We start from the raw sequence: 24,667 nt of genomic DNA, 5'->3' as shown, positions 1-24,667 counted from the left end.
GACTTCTCAAACTGTTTGAAAACGTTAACTGATTTTTTAAATGGCACATAAACCTTCTGAACATGCCCACAGGCACCTGTCCTACCCCAACAGCACCCAAACCACGCAGCAATGATGCACCTTAGTGTGAATGCTACATACTTGCCTTACGAGTGCTAAGACAAAACTGAACAATCACATGGAACAGCAGCTTTCTGGCCTAGACAAAAACAAAATCAAAAATATAAACAACTTCCTAACTTGTTTCTTGTTTGGAGTTTTGGGGTTTTTTTTTCCAAATCACGAGCAGCGGCAAATCTTCACAACTATTTTCTTCACTGTGGATTCAGTGATATTAAGTTGCTCCCTATTTACTTAAGAAGAAACTCATCATCAGAGTCTTCAAGGCACTCGAGCTGTCATCTTCTGAAGTCCTTTCACAGCAGATACTTGACAGTCTACAATCAAACTGATGGGGGTTCAGACCTTCTCTTCATTCCCCCTCTTTGTCCTCCCTGGGGCTGCTATTTCCTGGGGTCAGCTCATGCTAGACACCAGCTCGAACGATGTACAGAACCCCTCAAACCCACCAGCAGACTGACAGTGTCTGGCACTGAGAAAAAGAACAAATCATAGACAGATTTCAGCAGAAAGCTTGCCTCCAACCGAGCTTGGAAGGTATCACACTGCCAGACTGGCCTCAGAGTGGGAAAGAATGCACCAGCCAGCTGTGGACCTGAGGGCTGCAGCTTGCACTTGAAAACAGAAGTATTTGCTAGCGTTCCTGAGTATTCAGGTGTGGTTTCCTGAACACTTGCACCACTCTGAAAGCAGCCAAAGAGGCTGTTGGCTCTCCCTGCACAGCAATCCATTCTTGTAACTTGTCCCTTGCTCTCTGCTTGTCCTTGTGTGATCAACTGGATCACTGACCCCACAATTACCATTCTTCTCCAAAGATTAACTCTCAGACTAGAACATCTTACTCATCATTCCAAGATCTTGACACAACAAACCACCTGGAACAAAAAAAAGAAGTCTTTTCCCAGAGGAAAGAAAAAACAAGCATCAAAAGCTTTCTCATATGTTATTCAAGTCATTCCTCATACCAGTGAATCAAAAAGTTTGATTTTTTAAAAAAATCAATTATGAAGTTCAATGTGCAACCCTGCAGAAGTGAAAATTGAATTTCTCTCAGAAACAGCATCAGAACTGAATGTACTCTGCTGCATTTGAAAACAGTAAGGTAAGATTTCAGTCTGGCTCTAACTAACTTATAGCAACCTCTTACCAGACAAAAAATTGCTGCATGGTAAAAAATTTTTTTTTAAAAAAATCACACTAGAGCAAGTTTGAGCAAAAATAAACTCTGAAATGTGCATCTTTGAAGAACAATGGCTCCAAACTCCTGTGAATTATCAGCTTTTGACATTTAGAACATTTTGATAGTTCTAAAACTCACAAAATCAATTCTTATCAACTGAAGAAACAGTGTATTTGCAACCATGTCAAAGACTAAGTATTGTGCTAAAAAAATTCAAAAACTGTAAAATAGCCTTGCAAACACACACCTGGGTCACTGCAGGGCTGGGGTGATGATGGCTATTCATCAGGTGTTTTTATACTGCCCAGATTTTTTTTCTGCACTAAAACCTTCTTCTGGAATGCAGGTGCTGGCAGTGCTGGCCCATCTGGAGGCTTTCATCAGACACCAGAAGTACCTTAAACTCTCTTCTCAGGGACAGACACCACTTAGCTACATTCTCTGCATTATTTAGCTTCAACAGTGGTCATGCTATCTGTACTACCTTTGCTAAGTTTTTCCATCCTTCTATTAATTTAGGAATACAATTACATAATTTTGCTAAATTAAACAAGAGTTTCAAAAGGCAGCAAAAGCAACAAGCATTTCAGTAACTTAATTTAGTATTTACCAGCAATAAGTTAAAATTCACTATGATGAAGGCTGGTACTTGGGTTGTTAAATATGAAAGAAAACTGTTAAGGGGAAAAAATTAAGAGGCTGCTTGTCCTGGAAAAGCCACTGATAAAGACCTGATCAGTTTAAGTACAAGAATTATCAAACAGTATTAATTGTCCAGCTCAGGAACATTTGTTCTCCCTGTCACTTTACAGAGGAAGAATCAGCTACTAAACTGTGGGAAGTTCATTACTAGTACAAAAAGGAATTGAAAAGGGGGTTGACTATTAAGAATACTAGTATCATAATTAAGATTAATGAATTTTTGGGGAGGTTACTGAACCTTGCACTTCTCAACATAAACCCACCTTTACCAAAGGGATGCCACAGATCAGATTAGGGACCTTACAGCAGAAGAGATGATGCAGCACTGAGCTACAGTTAGCCCAATTCTTGAACTACAACTCGAAGGGCACAGCTTCAGTGACATGTGACATACAAAAGCCAGCTGGGCTGAGGAGCTGGGGCGTGACACAATCAAACAACTGTGTCTGACTTGGTTTGTGTCACACTGTGATAACAGTATATTAAGGACAAACCATCTTTTATTGTAGTTGCCTTAGTCCTCTTCTTTCACCCAGTTTTACACAGCACTCCAGCTGAGAAAGTAGAATGGTATCAAATTTACAACGGTATAAAAGCCACAAGGATCATTTAAAATGAATTAAGTACTAATAAAATGACAGCAGTCAAGAACAGAACTGTGTATCATGACTCAACATTAAAATAGCTACCCAGGAAACTCAACAGGAAGGGGACATAATTTTTCATGAGAACTCTTAGTCTACAAAACCAATTTAACTAAAATCATGTAGGAGAGGAAGGTGAATTCCCATGAGCATCAATAAGGCTTGGTAGAAACAAAAAGACACAAAGAATAATAAATAATGGGAGTAGAAAGCTTGTTATAGTAAGCTGAACAATGTGGCAACCAGGACTCCAGGAACATCGTGAAGACCATACAGAGCACAAGAAGTGCTGCAGATGAAAAATGCATCCAGCAAACCGTGAAGTTCAAGTGTGATGCTTCTGGTAAAGAAACCCCTTCCCAAGCAAAGGAGCAGAGTCCTAATGTACAGAAGGTTTACAGGCAGTCTCTATGCAAGCCACTGGCAAAATCTTGACTCTGGGCACTGCACCTGGCTCTAGCACGCACAGCTCAACAATGGTCACCTGAACAGAAGGGGAAGCTTGATTGCAGTGACAGGGGTTTTTCATGTCATTAAAAAAAGGGAAAAGAGAGAAGAGATAAAGTAAAAGTAAAGATATTCACTAACTTTGCTAGACTTCTAACTTTAGAATATTACCATAGCAATTTTTCAACTGTATTTCATTCAACTCAACAAACATTTTCTGACAGGCATGAGACCAATAAAAGCATTCAGAAAGCAATAGATTAGAGGAAGAATCTTTTATGTAAGATACAACTGAAGAACTAATATTTCATACATCTCTGAAAGGGAAGTTTTACAATGCTAGAAATATTTTTGTGAGCTTAAAAGAAGAGAGGACATAAAAATACCTCGGTGTCACTATGTATCAAATACTACTTTTCCCTAGCATATAAAATTTACTTTCACTTTTCTTTTTCCTCCTTTTTAGTACATTTTCAAGTCCCATTACTATGAAAGAGTGACAGCTAAACCCACGCATTTCATTCCTATTTTTGCCCAATTATCTTTCCTTGAGTAGGATGGACAATATGGTTCCATTTTATTTCTGAGAGAACTCCTTTATTTTAGTACCCAGTTAGGTCAACTACTATCAAATGCTCATTTCTCTGGAGTCTGAATGATGCCACTCAAAGAGGGAAAAAAAAAAATAGCCAGGTTTGATGTTCAGCTAAGTTGACAGCAACCTAAGAATAGGAAAATATAAAATTGGTAAGCAATTTTGGTCTCCTTCCTGAACCAGACAACTTATAATTAATATGGGAAACTTCTTACTCTCCCTATCTTTTTTGAGACAGCAAGAAGTAGAGCAGGAACAGGCCAAACTTCTCTCCTCAAAAAACCGCAAACTTTTTAACAAGGACTGGGGTATTCAGCTTCTCCCTTTTAAACCTAAAATGTTTTATGACAACAAGAGCTTTCTTCAGCCTTTCTTTTCTGAATGTAGCCTGACAGGAAACACCCTGATGCTTTCCACAGCTTGATTTTTCTGCTCATTTTAAATCCTACCTTCACTTCTGCAAGAACACCATCTCAATTTATTTCTTATGTTGACAAGAATAACTTCAAAACTAAAAATCTGGAAACAATTTCTGTACAAGGGTTCCTGCTAACTTGAGACTTGAACTTCAGACAGAAAATAAACCAAAGTCCTCTGCATATGTGGCTTCATTAGTAAGGATCTTTGTTTTCAATTGCTAAATAATTATCAAAATTTGGCTGTGGAAACACCAGCACCAGCCATTAATAAGAAACTACCACAACCCCGCAATCCATTGTTTCTATAATAAGTAACAGAAATCCACGAGGAAGATAAGAAAGATCTAACACTGCTCTTGAACATGCCAAGAAGTTAATTTTAAAAACGGAGAGACTAAAGCATCACATATGGGAGGGAGCTATACCCTCCCCTATAGCCCAGGCATCCCACAACAATAAAAATGCAGGAATTTTCTTCTCTTGTAACTCTTCTGACATGACAGCCAAAACAATCCTTCAACTCTAGTGATCAGTGATGGTTAACTCCAGCAAAAATGGGGACAGGCAACCCAAAGATCTGTACAGAACAGAAGAACTCAGTGGAAAATAGTTCAAGAAGAGGAATAAAGTATACAGCAGGGGATGCAAAGAAACTTTTAAGGCCCGGAATAAAAATATGAACATAGCTAGCATATTCCAGAAATACTTTTATTACAGTTCCATGCTGTCACAAACCAGTGCAAACCATCAATCTTGCTGAAAGGAGTAGATCACCTTCCTGCTCACTCGCTGGGTGCCTATTCCAGTATCTGCCCCACCCATCACATGAGCCAAGCCAAGCCCTCACACAGCCATACCACAGACTAAATCAAACTAGAACTAAGGTGGGTTTTTTTTGTCTCAACATCAAAAAAAAAAAGTTAGCAGAACTAAAACTAATTATAAAAACATTTATATAAAATACATTATAAATGTATTTGATATTTGAAGATACCAATTCTACACAATGTTTTTCTTAACTCAAATCTTTGATACTTAATTTGCTTTATACCCATACAGTGAAGGGATCTTTACCTTTCCTCACAGCATCTCCACCTGATGGAATTCCATTTTCTTGTGGCGCTACAAGCGTTTTCAGAATTACTTGTGTTGCCCCAAGTCTTGGCAGGGTGACATGTTTAAGAAAAGGCAAATTGTTTTTCTTGGCAAATGCCTGGCTTGTTTCTCTTCTTTTCCTAAGAAAGCCACCCTCTGGAAATAAAACAATCCATTTCCGATTGCGGCTCCTGTAATATTTTTCTAGATGATCTTTGAGTAACACAAGCTGCTGGTCACGGTGTGCTCTCCCCTGTAAGGATAAAACATTATCTAAATAAAATGATTGCTTCAAAGAGATAACATCAGACATAATTATTGTATTTCTACTGTTTCTCTCTTTTCAGAGATAAAAATAATCCCCTGAGACAATAAAAAGCAATGTTCTCCCTGGAATACCCACAGACCAGGCCACAGCAGAACCACAGCAGACCTCACTCAGATCTGCACTGCTCCACTGACTCACTCATTTCTCCTCTTTGGTGCATTAGGACAACTTCTTCACTCAAGAACAGTAAGATACATCCTTAATTACTGCAGAAAAATCTCTGGGAACAATCTTTCCTCTTCCCATCTCTGCATGCACCAAGCTACCCAGATTTTCAGAGGAATCTCTTTACATTAATTAGCATTTTTGAGTGCTCCAAAGTGACTTTGTCAAATCACTCAAAAGACACAGGAGGGCAAAATTAAAGCTATCCTCAGCAGAGGTGATTTTAATCCTCTGAAATGTCAACAAAAATGCCACAAACACTGCACTGTTTGGTTTGTTCAGTTGTTTTGGTCACAGGAAGGAAGACAGAAAGAGTGAGGTTGAATGAAAGACAGCATTTTAGTAAAGATGAGTTTTGTGGAAGTTCTTCTCCTACACTTAAGTCTCACCATTGCAATTACGTCCAACTTGCTACATTAGAGGGAAGGAAAAGGCTCTGCCTGCTCATATTAATGCAATTATAAAGCAATATAAAAGTCTTCAGTTGAGCCAGTCCTTTCTTATCAGACCACAGGACTCCAGGATAGCACAGTAGTTAAGAAAACAGCAGTGAACAATAACCATCTAAATACTACTAGAGCCTTTCTGGAGTTAGGCCAACAAAATTCTGGACCATTACTCACTCACATGAAGTATTTTGCCACACCCAAAGGCTAACAGGCTAGAAACATTTCATTTTCAATTGGCATATCTTTAGACTCACAATGATGCCATTGTATCTGTGATGTTGTCTATGTCAGGCACTTTACAAAAATGAGGAAAAGCCTTAATTTTTGCAGCTCAGTGCTGGTTTGGTTTTGTGTCTGGAATGGCAACCCCACAGTCAGAAAGCATAACTTAGCATGTGACAGCCCTGCGTACCTCAAAATGTGCATATGATGAATTCTACCTATTGGAACAGATCTAAATTTTACAAAGCATCCAACCCTCTCACAATACACAGTTATATGCCTCTAGAGACCTTTGTTTTATCTAATTTTGACCGAGATTTTCTAACTATGCCTCTAGTGTTAGTGAGAAATCTCACTTCAGCTGCATACTGCTGTGATTAGGCATTTCTTTATTTGATTCTGAGTAAATTAACTTCTTCTCTGCAGTGTGAAAATTCATTCATTCTCTCTGTCTTTCCACACATTTTATGTCTCGACAAAGGAAAAAGGAGAGGAAAGAAACCTGTATGATGGATATTGAAGTTCACATAACTGGAAACAGGCTCGTGCTTTTCACTGGCCTCCTGAGTTTCTACTTTGAGAGTGCAGTTTGATCAACAGCCACCAAACAAGAACAACAAACCCTACCCAAACTGCAGGAAAAAAATCTGAGGGTCTCACTCATTAATATTTGAGATGCTGAGCTCAACAGACATTCTTTCCTAATGCTCAAATAATAATTAACCTTCAAGAATCAATTACTATTTACACCAGTCCATCACCACCTTAGATTGATCCACTACTATGCCACCATCAAAAGGGATGATCCTGCCTTTCCTCATTGGAAACCTTGCAGCCAGAACAGTGACCTAACCAGACAGACTCCCTGCATGGTTTCAAGGGCACTAAAGAAAGATGAGAGGGTGCTCAGAAACAGAGATAAAAAGGAATGTATTCCTGCCCATGTACTTTGCTTGTACACCTCTCTCATAATAGGCTCCCTTCACAACTGGATTCTATCATCAGTTGTGTCTATGCAAGTAATAAAAATAGCTTGGAAAATACAGTAGCTTCAGAACAAAGACCTCCCCAAATAGACACTTTACAGCATAGCTATTTTATCCTGCAAACCAATCAGGAGGTGATAGGTGAGTCCCATAACATGTAAGGAGAAATCAAAGCACTGTTACGTGTTTCCATTTACCTGTCTTATAAAGAAGTCTCCATGGATTAGAGACACAATGCCAAAGTTTGTGTACTTAAAAATATGATCCATCAGCCACATCATCTGACGGACAACCTGAAAAGTAAAAACAGATTTTAAAAATGAGTGAATTATCAAGTGCAGAGAATTATGAATTATGTACGTACTGGTCATATTTTTGCCACTCTTACGACAGCAGTAAAACTAGCAAGTAAATAGAATAAGGTCCTTTATGCCCAAAATATAAAGCAGCACAGGTGCTATGTTTCTCCCTCGAGAGTAGGATTAAATAGTTGCCTTTTTGTTACGTAATATACAGTTCTACTACATTAGCCACGGCAGAGCAGCCACACGTATCCCTGAGAATTTCATCAAATCCTGCTGCTTGTCCCAGTCAAGCAGCACAGTGGGAAGGCAAAAACACAGCTTGACCCAATGGATTCACTTGATCACTTCCTACAGGACAATGAAGGCAGCTACTCTACCTGTTCAATCCTTCAGTCCTTTGAGATTTAAAATAGGAGAGTTTACTCCCAACAAAGTAAACAACAGAAGGGAAAAGCTTTTTTTCTCACAAGGTCTTTTTCCTCTCTCTCTCCTACGTGTAGTTTTTGAGAGGGGTAGGAAGTGGTTCTCCAAAACTGGAAAATCCATTGTCTCTGACATGCTCCCAATCATAGGCTGCCCTTTCCCCATGTTAGGAAGCCACATCACAAGTGATGCAAGTTCAGTGAACCTGAAGTCACGTAAGACAGTACTCTTCCATTTACCACTATCAAAAAAGAATATGAAGGACTGACATTTCTCTGGTGCTCAGATAATCATTCAAGCATCTTCTGCTCTGCATCTTTCTCATGCACTTTGAGGCAAACACAAAAGAAAGCAGCCTAAGAAATGAAGATAATGTGCTAGTATCCCTTCCTGTCTGCCAGTGGTGTTCCTTATTAGATGCTACACATCCAAAGGACCAAAGGTACATTACGTATTTGTGAGTGACAAAAGAAAAATTACTTCCTAGAAACAACTCCTTACTTGAGACTAATATTGATGAAATCATTTATCCTACAGCTATCTGCAGGCCTGTGTTTAATAAAAGTGAGGATCTTAAAGCCAAATTCTTCTCTGCAGACATTAACATTCTTTCCATTTCAGTAAATTAAAAAGCTTTATGAAAAATAAACAAGAAAGAAAAGGTGGGCCCTAAGGCCAAGAGCTAAAAAAAGCATCACTCAGAGGTATTACTGCTCTTCAAGGCACTACAATGAGCTCATGCCCACGCATCACCCAAAGGTGACAGGCTGGTGTAGGGGACCACACCCCTTGATAAAAACACCACCAAAATTTCACTAATGATGATTCAGCCTGCAGGAGGACTCAGGCGTGCCAGTGTTCATCTACTACTTTGGCATTTTGATAACTATTGTTCTATTGTACTAAGAAGAAGTTAAACAAACACAATCTATTTTACTGAAGGAGAGAAGCAAGCTTAATACTTTGCTGGAAAGAAAATATGTCTTTTGAGGAGTTAACATTGGTCCCAGATGTTCTTTGGCAATCCTGGATGAGGAACTCTTGCCCAGCAGTTCTACTGCTTCTGCCCTACCATACCACTTGCTACTGACTACTTCTTTAGATAATGCTAGATTTATCCTGCAAGTTCTGCTCTTCAGAGTCTGAAGCCCATCTCACCTTATTTTAGGTGATACAGGGCTTCTAACTAGCATCCCTGAGCTTCCTCAGTCTTTCTGAGGAGTGACGAGGTTTTGTCAAAGATAAGTGTGACACGCAAATTGTAACTAAGACACGCACAGTCTGCAGTGTGTGGGCTACAGAGAGACAAACCTCAGAGCCCAGGGATCATAAATATGCCTCTAAGCCCAGGCAGTGGCAAGAAGTACAAAGAGAAAGTATTTTTATGTATGAATTAATATATACACATACTAACATACCAAATCAAAAAAGCAGTTCAAAGAATAGGACACAGTTATCCTGTCTGCAATCAAAAGGCAAACAAGATTAATAGATATTCATTTTATTCTGCTTTCAAGGGCAGAATAGAGGACACTGCAAAATTTTGTTGGTAACTCTTCTATGTAGTGACTCCTCTATTTACTATCCTCAGAAATGAAACAACACTTATGAGATGAGCCTCTTATCACTTGTATTTCAAGGACGTTTAAATAAAGATATTCAGAAGTGTTTTGAACAAAAGTTCATAGCTGTTGATGGCTTCAAAGAGCTTTTGGATGCCACTTCAGGTCCTTTTTCCTTCATGCTTCCTGGTTAAGTATGCTCACAGGCTAGAAAAAGCTTTTACCAATTATATTTTTAAAAATCTAGGTGCCTCCTATTCACAGGCCCGCTTTCACTTCAGTCTCCACAGATTTCATAACAAAGCAACCTGGATAGACTGACTTTCATCTTTCAAGCACCTCTACCTTAACAATGAAACCTGAGAAAGTGTGACTCGAAATCTGCACACAAACCACTGCCAGCTGCACTTTTGTTTCCACTGCACCTTTCCTGGCACTGCTTTCTGTTCCAAAACAGAAAAAAACCCTACATTTATCAGTCCTAATCCAGTCAGAAAGCAGTAATAGCAGCACTTTAACCTATTTCTTTTTGTTAAACACATAACCTTCAATATTTATGAGACCACAACTTACTCACTGATTTTTTTAAACTCTTACTTTCACAAAGAAACTGGAACAATTTCTCAAACTTTAATAAAAGTATAAAGTCATTTCTGGTTCACTCAAAACGTTGCTGTTTGGCTTACATTATGGTATAATGTACTAATCAAACAATGTTAATCAAGTGCTTCCACTAGAATTCTAATTTTTAGCTAAAGTTCCACTTCTTTAATAGGAGATCATCTTTTCTTATTCATGTAAGTGAATCTAAAAAACCAGAAATATCTCAGCACATGTATTTTATCTTACTGCTTTGTGAGATTAAATTTACTTAAAACAGATAGGCTACACCTCTCCCTGGTATATAAGCATTTATAAAATACTAGAAAAAAATATCCTCATGGTTCCTGACACCACCCTTGGGAAACACTGTCAAGTTGCAAGACTGTCTCATGAGTTTGCCTCATTACATAGAAAAATCCAGATCTTTAAATGGAACACTTCTGATGTCTTCAATGAACATTTTTCTAAAAGCAGCACTAAACACTAAGCGCTTGCAGATTACATCTGGTTTTGGTCTGTACTGGCTGACAAAAGCAAGCAAAAGAAATTCTGGACTGGCACAAGCTTAACCCTCCTAAACAAAAAAAAAATCTTGAAAATTACAATCTTGCTGACAGATGAGTATGAAGCTTGTGAAGGACTCCATGTTAAGTTTAAACTGGATTTAAGGAAAGTTGATTAATTTAAACATTTGCATACTGTATAAAGATTATTTCTGGAGAGGTACTTTGATTTTTTTTCCTCTTTTACAGTCACACTAAGTAAAGACAATTCTCTTTAGAAATAGGGAACATGCTATTTAAAAGCACCTGATCCAGCAAGTTCTAGCAAAGATAAACTATCCTGATCTTTCTCGTTATTTTCAGCCACTTGTACTCCTTATGCTGTATTTTAAGCAAGTATTGAAGCTCTTATTGTTTTATTTCTTTATTAGCTAAAAACATCAAAGCCATACTAAGCTCTGGACATCTACATTTCAAAAGCAACAACTACAACTACTTAAGGGGAAAAAATTAATTTTAGGGATTTTCTGCTTTTCTGAAAACATGTAAACCTAATAATTTCCATGGTGAAGATGATTTGTGATCTCAATGCCTTCCTCCATTTTTAGCATCTCCTACATTCACTGAAACTTACTCTGTCCTGACAAATATTTAAGCTATGGGGTCAAATGGGATAAACATGACTTAGATTTATATCTATAGACTAGTGGTCAAGATCACATCCCATATGTATCCACAGGACCACACCCTTGCAGTCATATCTTTATCACAAGATTGTGTACAATGTCTGTTCGGTGAAGGCAACTAAAGAGTTTATTCTGTCATTCTACTCATTGGGGTACAGCACAGAATACCATATCTACCCAATTCCCTCAATTCCAAAACAAATCAAAGCAATCAGAAGTACTTTTAGAACAGCCTGCTCTAGGCTAGAGTAGGAAAAAAGAAAAGTCTCTGCTCCATCTTGAGTAGCATTTTCATACTTTGTGAGGTTGGGTTGTTTAAAAGTTTTGTTTGTGGGGTTTTTTTGTGGTTTTGGTGTGGTTTTTTGGGGAGTTTTTTGTTGGGTTTGTTGTTGTTGTTGTTTGGGGTTTTGTTGTTGTTGTTTTAATCAGCTTTCCTGTCATAAGCAAGATCTTGAAAACTTTCTAAAAAATGGTAAATCACTGGTAAAGGTAAGTGTACCCATAACTATATTAATTTCCAATAAGAAAAACAGTGCCAATTACAAATTGTGCAGATGCAACAAAAAGCAGATTTTGTTTCCTTGTTTCTTCAGGGTATGATGAAGGAAGCAACACTAAGACACCTGAAGAAAGAGGAGAACACTAAGACAGATACAGCTGATGTATCTTTTCAGCTTGACAGGTATGCCTCACACCCTTTGTAGCCTAATCATGCACACATGCTCTTCTTCCTGATTTGCACATAGATTAGATCTCCTGTTTTGATCCCATACTCTGGTTTCCACTCCTTAGGTATGAATTTTCTGAACAGCAATGCATGAAACAATTAACATTAGTTACACTTCTCGCCAAGAAATGCTTAAGGGCTTGTGAAACAAGAGCTGAAGCAATTCTGACCTCAGCTAGGTAGTTTAACTTTGGCATACCCTCACTCCTATCAAAATCCCATACACAGCTTGCCCTAACTGAGAAAAACTCCATGCTGGAATGAAGTCATAATCAAGAAGCTAGACCAGTGTTGGTCCGAGCAGATTTGGCTTGAGTTGCACAAGGGCAGGAGGTGAGAGGAAAAAGTCGAGTACGTGATTACCTGTGAGACTCACTTCCCTCTGCGTTAACCCTGACGGGACGCACAGCGACCCCGCTCACGTCTGACCTTCTCCAAAGACAAGGTTCAGGGTCTGTACCTGCTCCAAGCTACTGGCTGTCACTCTGGACCAAATCCAAACAAAAAGCTCCCTGCTGAGATGATCTGGTGGGTTACCACCCCAAAGTGAGCACCAGGGCTGCCCAGGGATGAGAGCAGCCCCCAGGGAACACGGCACACACAGCAGCCACCCCTGCCCCGGATGCAGCCTACCGTGCCTTTATCCTGAAGGCACATCATCAGAGTGCAGACGTCACCCGTCGCTTGGTGGTTCACCAGCACCATGGCTTCATCTTCTGACACTGCTTTAACATCATCGCCCCATTCCACTACTATTAAAAAAAAAAAAAAAAAAAAAAAAAAAGGGTAAATTTAACAACGAGCACGTGGAAATTTTTCTACCAACAAAAGAAAGCATAACGACCCCACACCCAGACTATAATCATGAAGAAGCCTACATGCTACATGTCAATTTAAATTGGCACATAGCATAAGGCAGGAATATTAGCAAGATCATTTTTCCAAGCAGGGGAGTATCCAGCTTAGTTTGAAATTGCATGCGCAGAATAAGAACAAAACAAAAATACCAGAACATGTGCACAGAGATTGATCTTTTTGTGTCATGACACCATTCTATATTTAGGGTCTGAAAATTACATAAGCTTTTTGACCCAGCTTTCATATTCATCTATCTCACCTCATTAGATTAAAAAGAAAATTATATTGTCAACAGTGGGTTTTGCTGGCTGAGCTTGTTTGTTTTTTCTTTAATTTAGCAAGTTTTTTCATTTCTACACTCCTTATTATTATTCTACTCCAGTAAAAGCAAAACAAAAAAATCTGTATTTGGATCACTAGGTTTAAAATGCTACATTAAACAAACTCATTCATTCAAATCTAAATGACTTGGCTACAGGCAAGGATGTGGGTTCAGAAAACGCTGCTCAAATGACAGAATCTATTAGTCAATATTTTGTAGACCAGAGACGCTCCAATGGCAAGAATGATGTCAGAAGGAAGACAGAGTTGTTTATCATTCAACACTTCCACTGACTGTCAAAACCACGCTGAGATAAGGAACAAGGGTTAAAATTGATAGTTCCATCATCATGAAGTAACTAAGTGGAGAAAGAAGACTGCCTCCCAAAGAACACAGGATGGGAAACCAGGAAATGTGTGCTGTAAACTGAAGGCCAGAACATGTCTAATGCTGCTATTGGGGCAAAGAGACAAGTGAGTAGAGTTTGTCTTTCTCCAGTGAGAGGGATGGGCATTGCAGTGCAGGCAAAGGGAAAGGATGGACAGGCAGAGGAGCTCTGTGAAGTTCCAAAAGAAAAATAAGATGATAAGATGCACTGCCTGTGCATGCAAGGCTATAACTTTTTCTGTGGTCCGTACCTTAAGCGGTTGCTACTGGCTATCCTTTTCTGTTCTAACAACAAAGGAAATATTTCATCTGCACTATTCACTCTTTTGTACAGTGAAAAACTCTCAGCACAGGCCAATTACTTTACTATCTGTCTTTTAATAGATGGTTTAACTGATGCTAAGGTAATAGGCTACACACTGAAGAAGTAATAATCTGTGCACAGCTTCCCCGTGCCTGAAGAAATCAATTAGCCTCACACTTTAGAAAATTGCTACTTTGTTACTTTCTAACAGCTCCAAAATTAGTACTGAATTGAGACTTGAATACAAAATAAAAAAGCGAAATTTGTGTTTGGTCATAAAGAGATAAAACCAGACTAGAGATATGATGGTGAAGAGGACTACTCATTCCATAAGGTTCAATCTCCTTTCCTTTCCCTGGGAAAGGTAAGCACAGCTCTCTCCTGATTTTTCTCACCACGAACTTGGAAGATCCCCTTTATCCCTCCTCCTCAGCATGTGCAAATTCCCTGTGATGTCCTTTCCAACTCCATGGAAGTTGGAAAATGCTTGGCCATGGCAGTCGTAGTTGACTGCGCACCTTCCTCATCACGCACTTCACATATCTCACTATGGCAGTATCCCACAGAGCAAGAAACTAAGATGAAATGAGAATTGTTCTAAAGGGAAGTGAATCAATCACATACCAACTTTAAAATCATTACTTCAGTGTTTCTATTAAGCAGCCAATATACAGTGGTCTTATCAACTGTGGTTTTCTAAAAGTAATAAAAACTAAATACTAAATATATCAAGTATCTACAAAATCACATTTCTCAAAAGTAGCTAATTTTTTCCAAATAAAACTGTTTTATTTGTAGATCACTCAGAGAAAATAAAGGCATTCCTTTACTACAAATACTTCCCTGGAACACAGCAATTTAGTACTAATAATTTAAACTGTAGAACAGTTTAAAATGAAGCTCTTCAGAAATGATTCAGAGATCTAACTTTACAATGGATTAAAATAAAGGTCATGACTGAAAAATACCAGCCATGAGAAGCAGCATACAATTGAAAACAACTAAAAAGGAGAACTTATGAAGCTTAGTTTGCTATAAAAACGTACACTTTCAACATACTAGGTGAAGACTAATGTCTGACTGCAACCTTCAGATAGGCCCAGTCAAAGAAATACAGGGAAAAAACCCTTCTCTCGTTACTTATTTTACTTACTGTTAAATACAAGAGGATATAGAATAAACAAGCAGCTCACAATGCACTAACAGGTTTCAGCTGAGAAGTACAAAAAAAGGTGGGCTCTGTGATCCCACTCCAAAAGCAAGGTGAAGAAAAATGAAGTTTGATTTCCTTCTTCACCTGATTTACTCCACTGATTTTACCTATCAACCAGGCAGGCTAACAGCTCAGCTTCCGTGACTCAGCTGACAGGTATTGAGTTATCAAATCCCAGGGTGTATCAGCTGCCTTCCTCTAGCTCCTTCCCCGCCGTCACTCCTCCTCGGGCAGTCACGCCTCTCTTGTGCTTAATAACGCTCTACGGCCAACTGATTGACCTGATTATGGGGAGAAAAGAATCACTCTGTGCAAGTCCTTCACAGAGCATTTCTGGATTGAAAAGAGAACAGCAAACTGCAAAAGTGTGCAGAAAAACCACTGCCATTACTACGGTTTTTTAAAGAAGAAAAAACCAAACCCTCAAGTTTCTAGAATTTTAAGTTCATGATGTCCCTTCAAATTCAGTGGGGGGAATAAATGCTCACCTTCAATTTTCTCCCCACACAAAGGAGAACCTTTTGCTTTAAGAAATACTTGCACTATTACATTCCTTCACTGCAGTTGGAAACACTGAAATCAAAACCTCAGCTGCATGGCAGCAGAACCAACAACACTGCTTTGCTCCACTGTAAGAAGCCAAAGAACAGCTCAAAGACAAGTATTTGTCACTCAGGGGCCTGAGATCCAGCAAACTTTCCTCCACACCTTCTTTCTATTGTCAGAGCACATTTTTTATAGACAGCAGTTCTGTATCTACAGCCTGACAATAGTTAGGTTTCTGCAAATGCAGTTTAACATAGTAAAATAACATAAAGGGAGGAAAGAGCAGGAAATCATTTAATGTGGCAAGACAGAAGTGACTTAGCTGAGAGACCTCACTTGTGACTTCAGGTTGTGAGCAAAAAGCTTCACCAGAAAAGGATGAAAAGAAGTTTACTTGCAATTACATGAGCCCCAAGACAGAAATATGTATCCTTCTCTCATAAAAAGAAGTCCAAGATGTAGACCATCAAGAAAATATTTCATGTGATGAGCTGCAGACTTAGTCTTTTATGAGCTAATCCTTATAAAGCTTAAAGAAGAGAACAAAGTAATAAAATTTTTCTGTTTTTTTACTGAACTATTACTAGCTATTGAGAGTCCTCAGAACACTTGGCTACTTTATAATCATGTCCTTAATGTAACCGTCTGCATGTAAGTGATGCTACGAATAAATATTCAAGCACTTCAATTACAGTATGTCACTAGGCTGAGCAAAGGACTACTAACCTAACTAAAAATTCAAATTTATTTTATAGTTTTGAATACACCTGGAAGAATAGCAGTCTACTGATCTGTGCAACTACCCAGAAATTATTATGAACTATTTCATTTTGCATACATTTAAAAATGCTCTGAAATCTTCATCATTTCTTCTCTGTTATAGTCAGTAGTTTCACTACAGCATGTGCCCTAAGAATTGGCATAGATCTCCTTGGCCTCATAAATATAAGTCCTAATTTATTATTTCAAAAGGCACTGAGTTTTAAAAGGCTGACATTTTATGACAAGGTCAGGGAAGTGACCTTAAGCATTCTAATCACAACGATTGAAACACAAATCACCTAAAAGTTACAGTATATGTTAACATGTAATTGATTTGGATATTCACTTTATTTGCTAGTTAGACTTGAGTCCACACAATATTCACAACTTTCTCTAGAAATGGGGAGAAGTTAAGAACTTCCACTCCAGCACTTTCCACAGAATCACAGAATGGGTTGTTTGGTAAGGTTGGAAGGCACCACGGTGACTTGAGCAGTCCAGCCTCCCTGCTCAAGCAGGGTCATCCCAGAGCACATGGCACAGGATTGTGTCCAGACAGCTCTTGAATATTTCCAGTCAGGGAGACTCCACAGTCTCTCTGGACAGCCTGTTCCAGTGCTTGGTCAGTGCACTGTAAAAAAGTTCTTCCTCATATTCAGGTGGAATTTCTTGTGCACCATTTTCTGCATATTGTCCTTGTCCTATTGCCTGGCACCACTGAGCAGAGCCTGGCCCATCTTTGACATCTCCCTTCAGAAACCTAAAAACAGATTGATGAGGTCCCCTCTCAGTCACCTCTCTCATCTTTTCCTCGTAAGAGAGATGCTCCAGTCCCTGCATCATCTTTGCAGACCTCCACTGCACCAGCTCCAGGAGTGTCTCTTGTACTGAGGAGCTCAGAACTGGACACAGCACTGCAGATGTGGCCTCCCTAGAGCAGAACTGAGGGGCAGGATCACCATCCTCAACCTGCTGGCAATGTTTCTCCTAATGCAGCCCAGGATACTGTCTGCCCTCTTGGCACAAGGGCCCTGCTGGCTCAAGGACAGTTTGTTGTCCACCAGCCCCTTCAGGTCATTCTCGGCAGAGCTGCTTTCCAGCAGGTCAGCTCCCAGACTGTGCTGCTGGTGCACAGGGTTACTTCTCCCCTGGTACAGGACCCTGCCTTTTCAGAGCCGTCCTTAGTTTATTTTCCCTTCTAATCTCTCGCACCCTTGTCAAAAAACTTCATGGAAACTTGTTCCAAGAAGCTGCAGACTGGCAACTCCTAGAACCTAACAGAACCACCCGTAGTCAATCGCTTGGAAACCTTCAGCAACAAATAAAACAACATTACTGAGGAACAGCCTTCCTCAAAAGCCACCCTGCTATGTAGCAGAAAGAATGTCATTGTTAGGTATTCAGCAGTGACTAATGCCTGACAACCAGGTTTCTATGTTTTAAACACTTCTCCTCTTACTCAAGAATTAATGTCTGGCAAGTTGCACTTCTGCTTTACTGTTATTCACAAATGACTCGTCAAAGCATGTCTCAACTGGAGTAACCATGAGCAGTTGTTCAATTCATTTGTTTCTCCTTAACAGATGGGATTCTTCGATAGTTGGCCTTACAAAATCCCAGAAGTGATGCCAGAAGTTAAATACTACTTAGATGTTTTTTACCCTTCACAAAAAGGTTAAGGTATTTATCTTTGGGAATTGGTTATCTACAGCGAAAAAAGGAAAACAAACAATGGGCTAAGCTAATTATCGTACAGTTAGTCTTTAACACTTACTAAAGTAAGTATTCAGAAGGTATTTAACCACACCTACATGAAATCAGACATGTACTACTGGAAAGTGAAAATAGCTCTTCCTATCCCACCCATTCCTTCCAAAATTCCAACTGCTAAAGAAGATTTCGTATCTTGTTTTTAATAACATACAAGAGGTACAGATGATGAATAAAATACAGCACAGAAAAGGAGGGAAAGAACATACACACAATATCATACCTCATTAAACATGGCTTCACTTAACGTACTGTCCTTCTTCTATTAAACAATGTACCCTTCCTAACAGAAGTATTCTTGATTTCAAGGCTATCAAAATATCCATATCTTTAGGCTGTAAACATGTAATATTAAAACAGATTTTGCTAACAAAAAGAGCATCCTTTACAGATAACTTGATTCAGAATTTCATTATGATAAACTGACTGCACTGACAATTTTTCTCTTTATGTCTATGAAGAAAAACACTTGAAAATAGAAAATCCAGAGAATGAGTAGCAGCCAGGGAAGGGAAGGGTGGAAATAAAGGGAGGTTATTCCTACAATGTATGTTAATAATTTAGGCTGATTTGAAGATGTCCCAGTCACCCTCTTTGTTTTTTTGCCACCAACCATTTTGGACACCTCTACGCTTCCTAGTGCAAACAACACAGATTTCTTTTTGCTCTCAGTTCTTAGCTTCCATTCCCTCCTTCTGCAGTTTAAAGTCAGATCGGCTCTGTGGACAAGAACACTTTAGTAGTCATAATATTTATCCCCTAAGTCAACCCACCCTCTTACTTCAATTAACCAACAGTAAGAAGTGTTAAAAACAGGAAACAATTACAACACAGATGCCTGGCTCCGTCACCCTCCTAACCAACCCAAGAACCATGTTATTCCTAAAGCTCAGCAGTTCCTTTTGGAAATAGGCTCTAGCACTTTGAATACTGAGTTAATTTTCCTGGAGTGCATGTTCAAGACCTCATGAGTACAGTTTACTTATGTTCTATAATTCAGTGGCACAAGAGATGACACTTGTGGCTGAAGAGAGGGCTCCTTTTACCCATATGTGAATGGGAATCAGTAAAACAAACGCAAGACCTTAGCTCACCTTCAAGGAAGCCAATTTCTTCCACTGACTAAAGCAATACCATTTCAAGAGCTTCAGCATTTTGCAGTTGTACCAGACAAGCGGTTTATATGATAAGAAAACTTAAAATTAACAGATACTGTCAGAATACAGAAGCTATGATCACAGTAAATATTTAAGGAAGAGTTCCAATATATCTAAAGTATTAAAAGAATATGTCTTGCACTGGACACATGCTCCACATTTTCTGGAGGTCTCAGTTATTTTATGCTGCTCCCACAACTCTGCTTGACATGCAGAGGCACCCAAGTCCCACAGCTCATAGTTTTGATCATCCAAGCTGGAAGCCCAGCCTGTAGATGGTGGTTCCTGCTCCCAAGGAGCAGTACAAATCACAGTGTTTGTAGCCACACAGGTAAATGGGAACTGTGAGACGTGAAGATTGCCATTGATGTCAGCTTTCATGACTACAGTGGTAATGAACTGTAGCAGCTGAGAAGGAACTCCGCTGTCTGTTTTGCTGCCTCTATTCTTAGAAAAGCAACTGCAAGACTGAAGAAGGAGATGGAGTGCTGAAATCTTTTTGAAGTATCTCGCGCTCATGAGTCAGAGCGCTCGCAGAATGAGCAAGCTGAAGAGCACATTCCTCCCCAGTGACAGACAGAACACATTAGCCACCCAGAAGAACATCAGTGCATTCATGAACTAATACCCAATGCTCTGATACCTTACATACTGCAGATGTTGTAATGACTGGGGAAAAAAATAATTTGTCTGAAGTCTAGAAGGAGAAGCAAAACAACGGGATAGTCTGACAAGTTTTTCTCACCATGAAAGAATATTTCAAAACAAAAAAATCAGCACAAGTAAAGGTTATTAAGGGATATTGCAATCAAATGATAAAGCCTAAAAGTTGAAAATTATCCTGACAAGTTTTAAAGTATGCACACAAAAATTAACTAGTTAGAAGCACACTATCACTAAGGTCCTAAAAATGCAGGTGAACCTGAGCCAAGGTTAATACACTAATGAGCCAAGAATAAATATACTTCAGTTTAACTGCCACCACTTCAGTTTATGTGCAAAGCTGACATCCTGTACCATTTTGGTCATTCCCAGTTACAGTGTGGAAAGAAATAATGCCAACCTATGTACAAAAATGTCTATTTCCAACATGAAATAAAGACTAAATTTACAGGACTGTCTTTAAGATTACTATAACCAAAAGAAAGGATGTAAGCTAAAGATGAACTTTTGCCTTTTCATGGTCAAAAGCCTCTAAACACTGGAGATGACCAAAAAGTTGTAATGCCGTAAGTGACAAAATCAAAGAATCATATTTTCATAAAACAAATATCAAAAAGATCCTGAATAGAAGGATCTCATCTAAGTTGTGACAATACTGGAAAGACAAGATTTGCTAAAAGTTTACTAAGACTGCACAATGGACCGAAACCTCATTTGACAATCACCGACCAAAAGACCTATTGAATGACAAAAATGTCTCATGGAATTTTGGTCCAGAGATGTTTTATTCCTCCTTAAAGAGAGAGTATGGATTTGAAAATTTTAAGAGGTAATCAAGACATATTTTTTTTTACCACTATGCATTTTGTGATTCAAGTCCAAGGTCAGAGGCAATGATGGAAACACCACAGATTCTCTCTCATCACAGAGGTCAGCACTTGCTTAACTAGAGCTGTTGTCAGACAAGGGTGTGGGTCCTGTATTTTGGTCTCTCTATCCACAGGAATAATTTTACAAGTGAAAAAGGATTCTCACCAATTAGGTACATGACTTTAAATACTGAATCCACATAATACTTGTCCACTATTTTAAAATGCAAGAGTCAAAATTTCAAGGTTTCACCCATAACACTGATGTCTACTTTTAACAAGAGGCAGATTTGATGCTGGACTACCCTAAGTTGACATCTTAGAATTCCTTTTCAGTGTATATGAAACCACAGTCATTTAACTATGGTTACAATGCAAAACATACCCTAATCTCAAAGAAAACTGTTATCTGTAAGACTGCTTTATGAAAAACAGCCTGGCTTTTCTAGAATTAAAAAGAGTTACTTTGAAAGCAGCAATTGTGGAATACAACAGCACTACAATATTTCCAGCACACTTTTTTGCAAAAGGTTAAGTACTACAGAGGAGCAAGAAAGGAGTGAAGAGTGTTCGTTTTCTCTGGAAAAAAAAAATACCAGTGCTGCTGGGTAAGGAAAATATGCTACAAATACAAAGCTTCCTATTTTTTTTACCCTTATTACCTTCTCAAGCAAATAACAGTTGGCTGAGGCTCTGTATTTTTAATAACTTGATCCCAGCAGGTTGCTACAGTACTTTATCCCTCCTCCTCTGCCCCATCACTACTGCTGTGCCCCTAAGCAAGCAGGAACAGAGCTGACAAACAGGTCTGACTCAGCAAACACTAACAGGCGGGAATAAAAGTGTTATGGCACTTACATCTTTAATTTCTCTTTAAAAACTACTGTTACCTTATAAAAAATACCCATCTCCTGCATGAGCTGGAGAACTTGTTCCCTTCTGGATTTAGGTCCAAAAATACCATCTGACTTCATGGTCAGTATATAAAGTGGGGGAAGAGGGAAGAAGCGGGATGTTTGGAATGATGGTGCTTGTCTTCCCAAGCAAACACTCGTGTGATGGGGCCTGCTTTCCCAGGAATGGCTGAACACCAGTCTGCCATGGGGAAGTAAAGAAAGACTTCCTTGTTATGCTTTGCTTGTGTGCCCAGCTTTTGCTTTCCCTATTACACTGCCTTTGCTTCAACCCACGGGTTTTCTCACTTTTAGTTTCAATTCTCTGCCGGATCCTGCTGGCGGAGGAGTGACCCGGCAGCTGCTGGGGTTAAACCACAGCAAAGAGCCACTGAGATGATGAAGGGACCAGAGCATCTTTCAGAGGAGAGGCTGAGGGAGCTGGGACTGTTCAGCCTGAAGAAAAAAGGCTTCAGAGGGAAAACCGTACCCATGTGTCAGTTCCTGATGGGGGCACAGAGAGAGGTGTAAAGATGACTTAGCCAGACTCTTCCCTGAAGTGCCCAGTGACAGGTTGAGAGGTAGTAAGGACAAATAAAAAAATAAAGGATACCCCACTTCAACACTAGGCAAAAAAACCCCCAACAAGCAAACCACCAAAACATTTTTACTATAGTCTGTTTCCAGGTTGCACAATGAGGTTGTGAAATATCCATCCTTGGAGTGGTTCAAACCCTGACAGGACATGAACCTGTGCAACCTGTTCTAAATGACCTTGCTTTGAGCGAGGGGTTCAGCTATATGATCCTCAGAAGTCCTTTCCAACCTAAACACCTCAGCCTAACACCAGGAGGAAAAACAGTATTAACAGAACTCTCTCTTAGTGGATATGTACGGCTACAACAAAACCCACAATTTCATCCTGCAGCATGAGAAGCAACAGCTTTTACAATCCCAAAACACATGCTGCAAATAAAAACTGGCAACATTTTTCTCTCTTACTGCTGCAGAACTGCAGCAAATACATAAATCTGAAAGCTAGTTCAAACCTTAATATGAAAGAAGCAGAGTATGATTCATCTGGGATCATCAAACTCAGGCAAAAAAGTGGGACCAACCCTAGAAGCCTGAGGCAACAATGCATTTTAGCCAGAATAAGCCATTATGTTCACTGCTCGGAAGTCTTGGTATCTTCATCTGAAGATCTTCATTTAGGTATTTTTAACTTTAGCTATATTACAGAAAAGTAAACTCCTCTATTGAGATTGTTTTGTCTGCGTGACAAACATGTAAGCAGCAAGATTGAAACTGAGCTACTTTAAGTTACTCCAACACCAAGATACTCAAAATTACTACTTAGTGCTCAGATGCAGCTAGTGACACCTACTCAAACACAAAAATTAGAGTAATAACAAGTAAACAAAAACCCCCTACAACATAAAGTGGGAAGGACCCAATTATTTCCCTTATTATCTTTGTTCAAGATATTTATCTAAAATAGTTACCTAAGTTGCTCCTATACTTGAGAAGCAGAAGAGAGTCACTACAACATCATGGGATAATCTGTGCTGGTGAAAAAAAACCAACAAACTAGAAGGGGCGAGCCAGCACAATCAGGGCTATCAGAAGATGGCATGATGGGGCAGCAAGCACCAGCTGAACCAGGATGAATTCTTACAGAACTGTGGTTTGCTGCACTGGAAGACCTGCTGGGCAAGTCTGGTTGGCCCAACAAGAAAAGCATAACCAGTACGAGTCACCCAGGTTACCTTCAAAATTGCTGGGAATGTCTTTTTGAAGCAAACTTGTTAGGCATGTTGTGGTCTCTGAAGCACAGCAAGTGTAGAGTTTTGTTCTTTCAAAGAACATGCTTAAAAGCTGCAACCTCCCCACTCTTTTTTGTAAGTTTATGTACAAGAGAAAGTTAAACACCCTTGGTACAAAATTTTTGTAGCCATGTGTCACAGAAACTACAGAGCCACTATTTAGGCAGAGACAGGGTGACAGCTGCTTAATTTTTAGTGGGCTTTGGATTTGTTTAGGGAAAACAAATCAGAGAAAATATTTTCTCCCTAAGAAAGCAGTCTGAAAGCACACCTTTGTCACAGTTAAAGTACTGCATCCTAGCAATAACCTGAGCTATCTTTGCAGAATCAACTGACTAGACAGCAGAAATTACCCAGAGGCAGCACCAAAAACTACAATACCATTACTACAGTTTCCTTTTGAGTCACTACCAATGGTATGCATTACTAATTTCATCCTACTGCTTGCCTTTCCAGATGTGAAACTCCCTGGAACGCCAGAAAGACTCATTCATAAGGTACTTCACTTGCCTCAACTGTTAAGGTGGCTGAAAAAGTACAGCTAACACCTCACCCAGCCTTAAAAAGCTAATAGATACAGGACTAAAGCAGTCAGACAAAACCCAGTCAGGTTCCAGGGGAGACAATGCCCAGAAAAGAGAGGTTTTAGGCCCTAGAGTAAAGGGACACATTTCAGACTGTATCATCAGTACCAAAAAACAGCATATCCAAACCAAATGCGTGAAAATATCCATTAGGGTAACGGTCTATGCAGAACAAATGACTTGTGAAATTGCAGACCTGTTTCCTCCAGAGAGAGAACTCTCTCTTTCAAGGTGGGGGAAATGCTGAAACCTGCTTTGCAGCCTCAGCTCTTCACTCTGAGAATCCTGATGTAAACTGGTCAGCCTGGAACAAGCTGGCCAAAACTAACAATCAACAAGTCTTGGTACAGGA

The 24,667-nt window shown here is 39.3% G+C and overlaps 1 protein-coding gene across 3 annotated transcripts in view; it reads right to left on the bottom strand.

Annotated features, from left to right (window-relative positions):
• The window catches only part of LPGAT1 (lysophosphatidylglycerol acyltransferase 1), a 59,135-nt gene that overhangs the window by 19,266 nt on the left and 15,202 nt on the right, over positions 1 to 24,667 (bottom strand). For all 3 annotated transcript variants that reach the window (XM_063390706.1, XM_063390707.1, XM_063390708.1), the window contains 3 exons: positions 12,795 to 12,913; positions 7,550 to 7,645; positions 5,182 to 5,455 (listed from right to left, as the gene is read on the bottom strand). In XM_063390706.1, coding sequence (XP_063246776.1) covers positions 5,182 to 5,455; positions 7,550 to 7,645; positions 12,795 to 12,913 — 489 coding nt within the window. The remainder of the gene's footprint in view (positions 1 to 5,181; positions 5,456 to 7,549; positions 7,646 to 12,794; positions 12,914 to 24,667) is intronic.

This window comes from Prinia subflava, chromosome 2 (genome assembly GCF_021018805.1).
Source record: "Prinia subflava isolate CZ2003 ecotype Zambia chromosome 2, Cam_Psub_1.2, whole genome shotgun sequence".
Classification (NCBI taxonomy): domain Eukaryota; kingdom Metazoa; phylum Chordata; class Aves; order Passeriformes; family Cisticolidae; genus Prinia; species Prinia subflava.
Note: the sequence above shows the minus strand (reverse complement) of the source record. Positions and strands in the feature narration are given on the sequence as shown.